Consider the following 12,810-nt stretch of genomic DNA (forward strand, 5'->3'; position numbering starts at 1 on the left):
AACATAACTATGGCTAAGAGAAAAATACAAATTCGTACTGAGGTGTGTGAACTTGGAGTGGGTAGTAAAAGACTGGATCACTTTAACAACAATTTTGTTTTTAGTAAAACCCTTTAGATGATGCCAACCATTTTGCTATTTTTAGCATCATGTTCCAGTAATTTGGTATCACTTATGTCAAGTGCAACCAGTACTTTCCACAGTATGAGATGTTCTGGCACGGGACTTGCCCTTCTTTTAAGGGGAGCAGGGAGAGGTTGGTTTATTTCCTTATTTATTTTTATAAATCTATGAACAAGTCCAAGCATCTGAGAGGTAAACTGAAATATCTTAGACTGCACAGTTTTATGATTAATCCAGTGCAAGTCCGTGCTGTTGCTGAAAGGGGCATTACGCTGCTGTTTGTGCTGACATGGTGAGTCACTGGAGAGCTGCTCTGGTTGTACCCTAAGCAGTCTTTGCCTCGTTAGTGTTCAGCCAGAGTAGTTCTTGTTCCAGTTCATTTTTGGTTGCACAAACTCTGGTTCTGGTCGAAAGTAAAGGTGGGAGTGAGCAGTAGCAATATGAGGAGAGATTTTTTTAATGGAAGCACTAATTTACGTGAGATTAAACTGAAGCCATTAATCCCCCTATTTCATGATGATTTACTTACCTGTAAAGAGCTTTTTCATTGATTTAACGTTGTTTATGTTGGTAAGAAGGATAAACTGTTCTGAGTTGTGCAGTTGAAAGTCATTCAGAGGCTTAACAAGGAGTTACGGCTTTTGAGTCATCTTATTGTTCTTCAGGAGACCCAGGCAGAGAACAGTTGGTGAGACTGAACACACCACATTGTTCCTGTTGATTACACATCCATGTATTTATATGGATAAGTGTCTATATATTTATTTATTTATTGACCAGAGAACTCAGTCATGTTAGTGCTGTACCATGGCTTTCCCGTTTTCAGGGTGGTCAAACACTTTTGTGTCTCTTCCCAGGATGTGTGTTTATGGATTATCCTGTAAAAGCTGTTAACCAAAGTGTTTAGAGAATACTGAGTCAATGTGAGAATTACTGTGGGAAAATATTACAGAAGAGAAGTCTTATAAGGTGTGTAGGCTTCATTCTTTTAGATGGATTTGAAAAGTTGTAATTTCAACGTTAGCCAAAAATTGAGTTACTCACAGTATAGATGTACTTTAAATTTGCATGAATATGAATGTCTTATCCCCCCCTTCATCTTGTTCTACAGCACCTTGCAATATAGTGGTTGGTGCCTTATATGTGTATTCTTATGCTAACATTTCTTAGTAAACATGCAGGATGAATAACTCATTTTTTTTAATTTTTTTTTTCTACAGCTGTCCAATCAATGCTTTTGATAACAAGCTCTAGAAATCTTGTAAATTGCAAAGAGGAAAGATACCTTTCCTATATGACTTCAGCAAGAACAGAGTAGGAACTGGAGGAGAAGGCACGTTGCAAAGAATAGGTTTATACTCTCTTCCTCAAACCACCTTTCTGCTAATGGAGGCTAGTGTTTCTGCAGTTATCAGAGCAGTAAGGATATTTTAAATATGAGACAGTTCTCATTTTTGATGCACTTAATGAGTAATATTCATGGACCACAACTCCTTGGCAGCTAGGACCTTGGAGTTGTGGCAGACTTGTTTTCAAAGAAGAAAGCCAAGACTTCTGGTCTTGTTTACCTGTATAGATGGGATCCCCAGAAATCTGGTGACAGAAATTGGGGCATCTAAAAGAAGGTGTCCCCCGCCTCACCGAAGGGGTATGGCATTATTCAGGTTTTTGCTTGGCAGCTGTTATTTAAATAATTCTCAGTCGGCTTTTAAAAGGATATTTATTTCATGAAATCCAATACTTGTAATTGTATTTGTGAAATTTAAATATAGTCTGTCAGCCACTTCTGCTGTTAAGAGAAAATTCTATTGCCTATTTTAAAATCAGATGCTTAGTGAACATCCCTGGGTGTTGGGAGAACTCTTTCCAGATCTGGAATGTGCAGCTGAGCAATGATGTGTACAGCTTGATCTGCTGATGAAATGTGGGTTTGGATGTGTGATTTCTGTAAATGATTTCCAGATGTTATACTTGACAGCTGAATGTCTCAAGACTGTGCTATTAGGTCTAAATTATGAAACAAAATGGATGAAATGTGCAGATGATAAACTAGTAAGCATATACTTTGAATTGTTCTGTCTTCTGAAGGGGAGGGGAAAAAAAGGCAAGATTCTGTAGTCAAATTACTCGCAAAGTAATGCCAGAAAAATAGAGATGCTTTTAGTTGGGGGTATGTGAATTAATTTAAGGCCTGTGAAGAGCTTGAATGGTCTAATAGGTAATGCCAAGCAATTTTCTGTGTAGCTGCTGTGTTAGGAACTTCGAAGGAAGAAACTTAGGAACTTGATGTTATTCTTGCCAAAACGTGTCTGTTATGGCACTTCAACTGGAATCTAATAAATTACAAAGTTATCTTTTTGAGCAGCATAAAGTAAAGTTTGTTTTGGATTTCCCTACAGTTTTCTTGAAATCTCTAAAGCCTATATGGAATTTTTTGATTTGCTGAACCTTCTTTAAATGTTTCAAATTCTGATACTTGTTTAGGGAAGGGATTTACCTTGAAAGCAGACTATTTGATCTCTTTCTCTTTGTTTTCTCCAGGAAGTACTGGCATAACCATGATAGAAGACAAAGGTCCACGAGTGGCTGACTATTTTGTAGTGGCAGGGCTCACTGATACAGATACTGCAACTCTCCTGGACCAAGAAATAAGCCGCCAGGAAACAAAGTCAACTGGTCCAAAGGCTCCAATTACTGACATTGCTGTGATCATTAAATCAGCTGGTGAAACTGTCCCAGAGGGATATACCTGTGTCGAAGCTACCCCTACAGCCCTTCAAGCCAACCTAAACTATGGAAGTCTTAAGAGTCCTGAACTTTTTCTCTGCTACAAGAGAGGCCGTGACAAACCACCTCTTACTGACATTGGGTGAGACTTTTGTAACTATACTTCAATAACGTAACTACTCCTTCAGTAATGATCAAATCTTATTCTTCACAGATGATGCTGAAAACAGATGTCAGAAAGCTTCTGAAAGCATATGCATTTTGAATATATACTGTTTATTGTGTTTATGTCCATGTAGCATTTTCATTTTGAAATAAGTTCAAAAAACATGTCAGTCTTCTGGTGAACTTGCTTTTTAGAAGGAATTAGTGTTTTAGATTAAAATTATACAGTATTGTTTTAGCTTAAAAAGATATTATGGAGAAAATCAAATATGAGAAATCAAGTTCTCTGCTGCAGTTTTATGAAAGGTAAGAAAATAGTACAAAATTGATGTATAGAAATGGTATAGTTCAAACCCCAAACTGTAATGTTTCATCTGGAAACGATGACTTGAGAAGGCAACTAAAATACTGTCATGTGAAATTCACTTCAAGGTGATTGATAGATGCCACTTAAAAATTGTAGAACACTGAAATAAAGATCTAGAAATTATCCATTTACCAAGGATCTTGTAGCCTGCATTACTATCAGATCGCAGTATTTTTGAGGTTGCTTACAAGTTCTGACATGATTGTCTGCAAACGCTTGATTGATTATGTAGTCTCTTGACAACTCTAATCAGATGTGTATTCCAGAAACCACATTTTTTTGTCTGATGCGTAAGTTTCTGAAGAGTTACTAATACTGTATTTGAAAACCTGAAATATATTTTACTGTATTGCAACAACATGTCCATGGTATTTATAAATTCCATGAAATTACTTAACATTTTCTTGTGATTACCTGCAATAATTATTAATGATTATACTCTCATAACCAATAAATCAAAACCTTTTTGTCCTTCTCCAGAAATGTGACCATTTTTTTCCATGAAGTCTAAAGCAGAACTTGAGGTTTAATTTGGTAAACTTTCAGTGTGGACTTTCAGAATGGAGAAATCTGTTTGTTACTTATCTCCAAAACTTCTTTAATTCTGAAATTGCAGTCTTTTATGCCCATTTCTAGAGTGTCTGAGACTGCTTTTTGCAACTTGCAAAAGCTGAAGACTTTTTCCTCTCTTTTTTTTTAAAAAAAAAAAAAAAAAAGATTTAGTCTTTCCATTATAAAGCTATATTTTTTTTTTTCCTATAGAATTTGGTAACTCTTAGCTCTGAAATCAGTACTAGCAGTAGAGCTGATCTGAATATAAATTTTCTGTCTCTTGTTTTCTTGAGATGTCAACAATTTTCCATATTATCTTACATGTGTGCTTGGCTGCAAGTTGCTGCTGCAATTGCTTTTGGCAAAGTAATTTTGGGAACATCTGTGTCTCTGTAAATAGTTTTGGAGGTATATAGCTTAATAAACTTGGACATTTGTTGAAGTCAGATGAATATACCTGAGGCTTTATCAAATTAATATATCTGTATAGTTTCTTTATTGAAAAATGAGAATTTAGACTGGTAAGCTGTAGAAAATAATAATAATTAAAAAAAGCAGAGCGGATGTGACTGAGTGGTGTGGTTGGTCATTAAGAGTACTGGAAGTTTAGTGCCTAATAAATGACGGAGGACCTTGAAGCTCTGAACTAATTTTATTACTTACAGAATAGTGGGTTAAATATAAGTATTCAGGAGCAAGATCAAAAAAATCCCCCAAAATCTTGAGGCACTGAAGATTATACTTTGTGATACTAGCATCTTGAGGTAATTCTCCATCTGTAACAACTCATGAAGCACTGCAGTGTTGTTTGACCTGCTTATATAGAACCGTTACTTCTCTGGATTGGATGAGGATGATGTAGAATTGCTGGATAAAAAGAAACCAGAAGATGGGGGAGGGAGGGATCATGACTTCTACAATCATGGTAAACTATGAAAGGTGTGTGGTTTTCCTTATTAAATAAGCACTGAAAAGTAAAGTAAAGAATATGCCTGTACCAAACCTGTAAGTTTACTTAATTTCATTTGTAAGTTTAAGCATGTCAAGCACAACGCCTACATGCTCTGCTTTTGACCTCCAGTATATGAATGCCAGCTGACAAGTAGAGTCAAGTCTGGAAAAAACTAGTAGTGAAATCATAGTGATGAAATAAGTTATGTGATGAGATCTGTGATCTGAGGATCATGGTTCGAGTTGTATAATTAACCTCATATATTCCAATTTCATTTCATCTGGGCTGTCTAAGCTGTGTTCTAATACTCTTTGGTGAAACAGTGATTTTAAAGTAGTTGTTTTCCATGCGTGTGACTGAAACTGCAAGATAACAGTTATAATGAGATTTGAACGTGTAGTTTCAGCAAGCTATTATGAACTTTGTCATGTAATTCAAGGTTTTAACATGAGGAAAAATTAGTAGAGGGGTAATTCCTAAAAGTGATACTTAAACCAGTAGTCTCCAGCATATGCCTTTATGGAAGGGACTCTGCTAGTGCATGTGTGTTTTCATGTCCCCCTGAACTTTACAATGGATGCTGGAATTTGTTTCACAGGGAATATCTGATAAGCGAAACAGGGAAATAGTTGACTGACTATGAGCTTCCTGGGCAGATACACTGTTTTAAATGATGGGTGGAAAACTGTTGTGTTTGGCAAGTAGCATTTATTCTATATTTTGTTTTACACAGATCTAGTTAGGGTGTTATACCTAACAAATAATGGCAGGCTTTTCTCTCTGAGCAATGATGCGTATGAATGTTTTTCCCATGCTGCTCCTGCTGTTTTGCAACTACATTCAAGAGATAGTTGGAGCAAACTTTTTTGTAAACTTCAGTATGTTCAAATAAATGTGGAGTTTGGGCAAGAGAGTTAGTATAAGCAAGGCAAATGTACAGTCTGAAAGCTAATTTCTTCTGTTCTCTAATACTTGTTTTTTAATTTTTAAAAAAATGTGTGAAATGATGTTTTAACATTGAACCTTAAGTATCCATTAAGTCAGCTGACATGCTGAATGGATATAGTAAGTAGAGGAAGATTATATCCCTTAAAAGGGTCAAATCCATAGTTAGATGCTGTTTATATGTATACATATATCATAGAATGGTTTGGATTCGAAGGGACCTTAGTGTAGCCATGTTGGCTGTCATCAATCCTCCTTATTGTCCATGTGCCTTTGCAGAGTTTCCAGGAGGATCTGCTCCATTGTCTTGCCAGGCACAGAGGTGAGACTGACTGGCCTATATATGTATATATACAAACAAATTTTATGTAAATGTTACATATACTGCTTTAATACAACTACTTATAAAATAACATGAATATAAATGTAAGTGCTTACATTAAATCTACACTTATGGTATTACATAGAAAATATACAAGTCATAGTTGTAAATAAATGTGTTTATAGGTTAATATGTATCTTTACAGCAGAGTTATCTTGCAGTTTAAGTATTCAAATAATTATTGATAAATGTATGTGTATATATATTTTTTTCAGGGCTATTTTTAGGGAAACAGGTTAAACAAATGCTGTTTGGAGGAAGGGGGGAGATGAGAGTGTGCTCCACTGATTCTGTCATTTTTCTTGTGTTCTGTGTTTCTGTGCCTTCTACCCTCTTTCACTCCTATCCCCAGACCTTCCTATTCTTCTGCTGGTTCTTAAGCTGAAGGACCTGTAAGCTGGTAGTGAATTCCTGTTGCAGCTGCTCACGTGCACACAGTTAAACTGTGTGCCATTCCTCTGAATGTTGCATTTGCTGTGGTTGTTTTTTAGTTGGGAGAATAAAGGTTTGATTCTAGGATAATGATCCCTAAGATCCTTTTCATATGTATAGCTCTAAAATTCAGTACTTTAAGCTTATATGCCTGTAAATAATTCAGCTACTAGTCATTCTGTTACTTTCTTTCCAAATAGTTGTTGCCTCTTCTGGAATGTCAGGAAAAATGCGATTTGAGATTTGCTTCAGTTTAGGTGCAGTGGGACTTTGCAACAAGATCTCTCCGCATTGAGTATCAGTTGATAGGAATAGGAGGGAGTTACAGAACTTGTTTCTTAAATTTGACAGAAAAATGCTTTAAAAGTCTAAGTAATTTTGCTATTTGTAACACTTACTATAGAAGAGACTAAAGAGAGAGTCTTAGATTTGTTGTCTAATGCAGAGGTTCTTCCCTTAATGAGTAAGTTTAAAGTTAGGTTACTTCCACTGTGCAAATTAAGAAATACTAAATTTCTTTATTAGGTAGTTAGTGGTTCTGTGCCATGGATGCAGCTCATTCTGTGTAACTGCTTTCTGAAAGTGTTTATGGGAATATTGATTGAGCAAATGCTTTTTTTCACTAGAGATATATTTTAGGAAAAAAAAGTGAACTTGAGGTTCAGAGACCATACGAGCAAAAGCAGGATGTTCTCAATGGCCATCGTCTTCCATTGCTCCTTAGAACCCACTAGTATGGCAACTGCAGTAGGGTACTTGGGACAGCTTAGGACCTAAAGACGTAACGTCTAGAGGAAACTGTAGGTGATATTTTGCTTGGACTGGAACTTTACTGATAGAATATGTTGTAGAATAGAAGTTGATAGAAAGAAGTAGTAAGTAAGGTGCACTGAAGATGAGGACAAAAGCTGAAGCAGGAAACAAACCTTATCCTGATCAGTACTAATTAATCTGAAGGCAGACACTGGGAAGCTGAAACAAGTAGAAGCAAACTTATTCTCATACTGAGGATTTGTATGTATAGGGTGTCATGTTAAGTATTTCATGTGTCAGTCTGAATGTTTTGATCTGAATCATTAAAAACATTGGTTATTTTGAATGATCCATGGGTATTGGGTTTGTTTTTTTTTTTTTTAAACTCCCTACTATGTGTGAGGTCGGGAAATGGTACATTTTTAATACTTGTGTTGGTGTATGTGTAGCGATGAGGGCTGCTTTTTTTTTTTTTTCTTGCTTTTGAGAGGAGGTGATTGAACTGTTGCAGCCTTTAAAACCGGTCAGCCCTTTAGCTTTTAGAAGTATTTGCGCAAATGAAACTCTACAGTCTTTAAACATCTCTCTGAGAGTACTTGTAAACCTTTTAAACTCAACTGCTGGAATTGTCTAATTAATATGATGTTCCTTCTTAAAAGCTGTCAGCTTACAAATGGTTCTGGAATAGCTTTAAATTATTGAGGTTTTAATTCAGTTTTATTTAGATTTAATGTGTTTTAACTGAATCTGACATGGGGTATTAACAGATCAGTCTCCACTTGTCATTAGTGTGAGGCAGTGATGTGAAGAGATTACATAGTAGACTCTATGCATACACCTGAATGAAGGAGGCCTGACAGCTGCACATGGCTTTGTTTCTTTTTCTTTGTTTTGTTTATCAAGATACATGTTTGTTCTGTGGAATCATGTATTTATATTCTAGTTTAAAGATGGTCAGTAATCTTCAAGGGGTTTCAAAAAGCTTTGTGGTATATTACTTTGAAAATTCTGGAATTGCTGGATCTGTATAAGCTAAAAAAGTTTTTTTTAAACATGATAGGACAAGGGGTAATGGCTTTAAAGTAAAAGAGGGGAGATTTAAATTAGATGTTAGGAAAAAATTCTTCACTGTGAGGGTGGTGAGCACAGGTTGCCCAGAGAACCTGTGGATGCCCCATCCCTCAAATAGAGAGATCTAAGCTAGTGCTCTGGCCAAAACAATCCAGATAACATGTAAATGTTGCAGTATGGGCATGTATCATGTATTCTGGTTTCTAGGAATACAGGAATAACTGTAGTTGTTATTTCTTCCTTTTCTGTAGTCCAGAAAGTTATTTTTGTGTGTCTGTTTTTTATTTATTTATTTTTTGTTGTAGACTAAGAAATGTTAGCCAAACTATGAACATAAATCCTTACTGGTTTTCCTTTTCCCTCCAGAAACTGATGTGGGAAGCAGACTTGCATATATTGTTGTAATTTTTAATTTTATTATTATTGTTATTGCCTTTTTAATTTTTTTTGAAGTGATGGAAATAATTTATAAGAAATACTCAGATCTGTTGTGCTAGGTAATTGCCACTGAGTGGACTATTTCTGTACATTTGCTTAATTAATTTCATATGTACTTGAATGTGTGTAATATTTTGCTTCCTTCCTGTCTGCAGAGTTCTGTATGAAGGCAAGGAACGTATCATTTCAGGCTGTGAGGTGATTCAGGCTACTCCTTATGGTCGCTGTGCTAATGTTAACAATAGTTCAACGTCTTCTCAGAGGATCTTTATCACATATCGAAGGGCTCCTCCAATACGACCTCAAAATTCATTGGCAGTGACAGATATCTGTGTTATTGTTACCAGCAAAGGAGAAACCCCTCCTCATACATTCTGCAAAGTTGATAAGAATTTAAATTGTGGCATGGTGAGTATTTAAATGTTAAATATTTTTACCTTTTTTAAAAATTACAAACAAACAACAACAAAAGAAAACAAACAGGAGGAGCACTTTGAACTTTTCCTAGCACTGTTAAGATGGTGTTCTCTGGCTGCATCATAATTGTTTCATTCTATATACCTTGTGACTTCAGTTTTGTATTATGTGTTACACTGATTTTTTTTTTCCTGTTGTACTAGGAATTTTCTTAAGGAGAGATTAATACTTCAGTTTGCATATTCATGTCTGGGTACTCTCTAGGATTTTTGTTTGTTTGGTGATGCTAATACTCATAGGATGAAACAAAATTTATTTTTCTTTGTTATTATTAAGACCATGTTACAAAGATTTGTAAGAATGATAATTACTGCTTATCTTTTTTTTTTTTTAAATGTTTGCTTGTATTTAGTCTGGTTTGTGTTTGGTTTTCTCAGGCTGAAGTATATGATTTTTTCAAACGGTAGGCAAACTGCACAAAAACTATGCAAATAGTTTATGAAAGTATATTAAAGGCTTCCAGTGAATGAATGAATTAATTAATTGAACACTGGAGGTGTTTAGAATTTCACTACCAATGATGAGGTTCCTGTAAGTGTCTGATTTTATATAACCGAGAAAATGTGGTATGTGAAAGCTGCAAACAATCTGCTTCACTTTTCTCTATACTTACATGGAAATAAATCAAAGAATAGTGTGGTGGTATGATTATTTTATGTAAATCTATAATCTCTAAGAATGTGGAAAGGGTGACTTCTACATTCCTTGAGTTAAACACACTCAGCAGCCAAACAGTAATTTTATTCTGTAACACTTTTTATTTAAATTTCTGCTCCATTTGTAAGTGGGAGTATATTTAAATACTTATACTTGGTTTCTGTGGTGCCTGCTGTTGTCTTTGTTTGCTCCAAGATGAAATTTGTGTCTTTCAGTGGGGTTCCAGTGTATACCTTTGTTATAAGAAGTCTGTGCCAGCTTCTAACTCCATAGCGTATAAAGCTGGTAAGTAATTTTAGAAGCAAACCGTCTAAGCATGTTAACGTAAAGATTCGGATACCTCCTTGAATTAAAATAAAAATTTTAAAAGCCGAGCATAGTCTGTCAAAATTCTTTTCCTAGACCATGTCAATTGAAATCAACTCCTCTAATTCATTTGCTCTCATCGCTTTTTTCCAGGAAAAAAAAAAAAGCTTAATAGAAACAGCATTGCATTGTATTAACTCAGTATGTATCATGACAGGATAGGTGGCTTAGGAGTTTAAATGAAAAGTCTAGCAAGTGTTTCAGATGTAACAAATGATTTCATAGTTTGTGTCTTGTGTTGGTGGTGAAGAAGGAAGAGTAATTGAAAATTCCCATCAACGTTATTCATATTTCCTTTCATGCCTCACAGTTAATGCAATATCTTTAATTGGAAATTTCAATTTGTTCAGCTCCAAACCTATTCACTCCTTTCTTACTAAGGGAGAGTGAAAATACTCTGAACAATAAATGAGAGAGACTTAAAGGAAAATAAAGATTTTCTGTAGTTTTAAATATTTTTAATGCATTGCCACAGATTTTTTTTCCTCTGGAAATAAAGAAAAACTTCCAAAAGAGTTTCTGCTGAGCATTAAACACAACAGAGTAAGCTATTAAGTAGAAGTGAAACACATAGAATAACAGTCAGTGTACCATTTAAAAAGTTGGATGAACAGTAGAAGTAAACTGATGCTTGTGGACTCATTTTCTACAAGCAAGACTTAGATATACTTCTGAAAATGGAGTAACAATTTGTTAAGACTGAACACATTAACTCAGCAGAAAATACAGACCTAATTCATCCTATTTTCAGTGGAGATACTTGTACCACTATCCCAATAGATAATTAGCTCTTTCTTCATAGGAATTTCTTTGTAATAAAATCTGTTTCAATGCACATTTAAAATACCACAAGTAATTCCTGACTGATTTAAAGTCAAAATCTTCAGTAATAAGCTTTTACTATGTACTTGTAATTGACCTGTTATTGAAAGGCAGTATTCAGTATTCACGTACAATTTCTAAATTATTGTTATGTGGATGATTTAGTCTCACTGTTAAGTGAGAGACTTTCTTCTTCTGTGGATGCAATCTTAAGTTATTAAGTCCAGATAAGCAACAGATATATCTCTATATTGTGGAAAATATATAGCTTACATTATTTAGGGCTTCTGAAGCAAATTCACTAACTTTTCCTTCTCCCATAACAAAGGCTTAATTTTCAGATACCCTCAAGAGAACTATGAGTCATTCCCATTGTCAGAATCTGTACCTCTCTTCTGCCTTCCTATGGGAGCTACTATTGAATGCTGGGACCCTCAAACCAAATATCCACTACCAGTGTTCTCAACATTTGTACTGACCTGTTCTTCTGCAGAAAAGGTATGGCTGCACATTGTGACTGTTTTTTGCTTTTACTTTAGATGTCTGATAAGGAGATAAAATAGGCAACATCTCTTCTGTATTTGACAAATAGTACTAAAGAAATTGTTAAATATTTCACTTCTAAATTTGTATGTCTTAAGCGTTCTTATGAGACAGAGGTAAACCAAAACAGGAAATAGATGGAAGAGTTTGTGCTGTTTAGAACCGTATATGCAGAACTATATGCTTAGGAAACCTAAAATCACAAGGGATGGATTTCCTCTGTTCTTTCAAGAAAACTTCCCAGCAACAGAAATGTAGCCTACATGTGAAGGTGATGTTCACTTACCATGTGTTAGAAATGTTGTAGTAGTTGTGCTTTTCCCATGATTACATCAAAAGCTGGTTCCATGTGAATTTGTTTGAATGGGCTATGCAGGTATCTGTGTGTATGAGCAGGAAGATGGTACCAGAAAACAACAGAAGAACAGAAAACTACTAGCTGAGAGGCAGTATGTGAAAGGTGGTCAAGAACTGGTGATCTCCTGCAACTAGTGATGCTGTCTGAATTCACATAAACTTACAAACTTAAAACACCAAAAGTCTGTGGAATCTGTACAGAGCCCAGCAGCACCCACAGGCAACAAAAATGTGCTGCATGACTCAGCCCACGTGTAAGAAGTTAGTGTCTGCTATATGCAGACAAAGACTACGGGATTAGCACTACCTGGTAAAAGAAGGGAGTGCTTTTTGGAGGTTGGTCTCTCAGCTGTTGATTCAACTTGCCAACTGTGCACAGTATGTGAACTACAAAAGGGAGTAAGTGACTGTAATATGTGGTTAGCTGTCTGTGACTAATAAACAATAGTTTGGCCCCGTTAACGATGACAGCTTAACTTTTGCTCAGGCTCAGTCCCCCATCAGAGAAGTTTATATACTTCTCTATGGCCAAACAAGAAAAAGTGTTGTTCCAAGGTACTAATACTTCATTTACAAGGGTGAATACAGTAGCTGCCAGTATTTTGCACAGAAATAACATATGCTCTGGTACCCACCTCTCCCTGCTCACCTTTTGCTGAACTTGCTAGAATAATTCAGTCA

The 12,810-nt window shown here is 35.5% G+C and overlaps 1 protein-coding gene across 3 annotated transcripts in view; it reads left to right on the top strand.

Moving 5' to 3' along the window:
* DENND4C (DENN domain containing 4C) overlaps window positions 1–12,810 on the top strand; it is a 70,698-nt gene that overhangs the window by 17,988 nt on the left and 39,900 nt on the right. For all 3 annotated transcript variants that reach the window (XM_082783591.1, XM_082783592.1, XM_082783593.1), the window contains exons 2-5: window positions 2,665–2,992; window positions 9,063–9,315; window positions 10,257–10,326; window positions 11,558–11,727. In XM_082783591.1, coding sequence (XP_082639717.1) covers window positions 2,682–2,992; window positions 9,063–9,315; window positions 10,257–10,326; window positions 11,558–11,727 — 804 coding nt within the window. In that variant the 5' untranslated portion in view covers window positions 2,665–2,681. The remainder of the gene's footprint in view (window positions 1–2,664; window positions 2,993–9,062; window positions 9,316–10,256; window positions 10,327–11,557; window positions 11,728–12,810) is intronic.

This window comes from Aythya marila (genome assembly GCF_965140915.1).
Source record: "Aythya marila genome assembly, chromosome: Z".
Lineage (NCBI taxonomy): Eukaryota > Metazoa > Chordata > Aves > Anseriformes > Anatidae > Aythya > Aythya marila.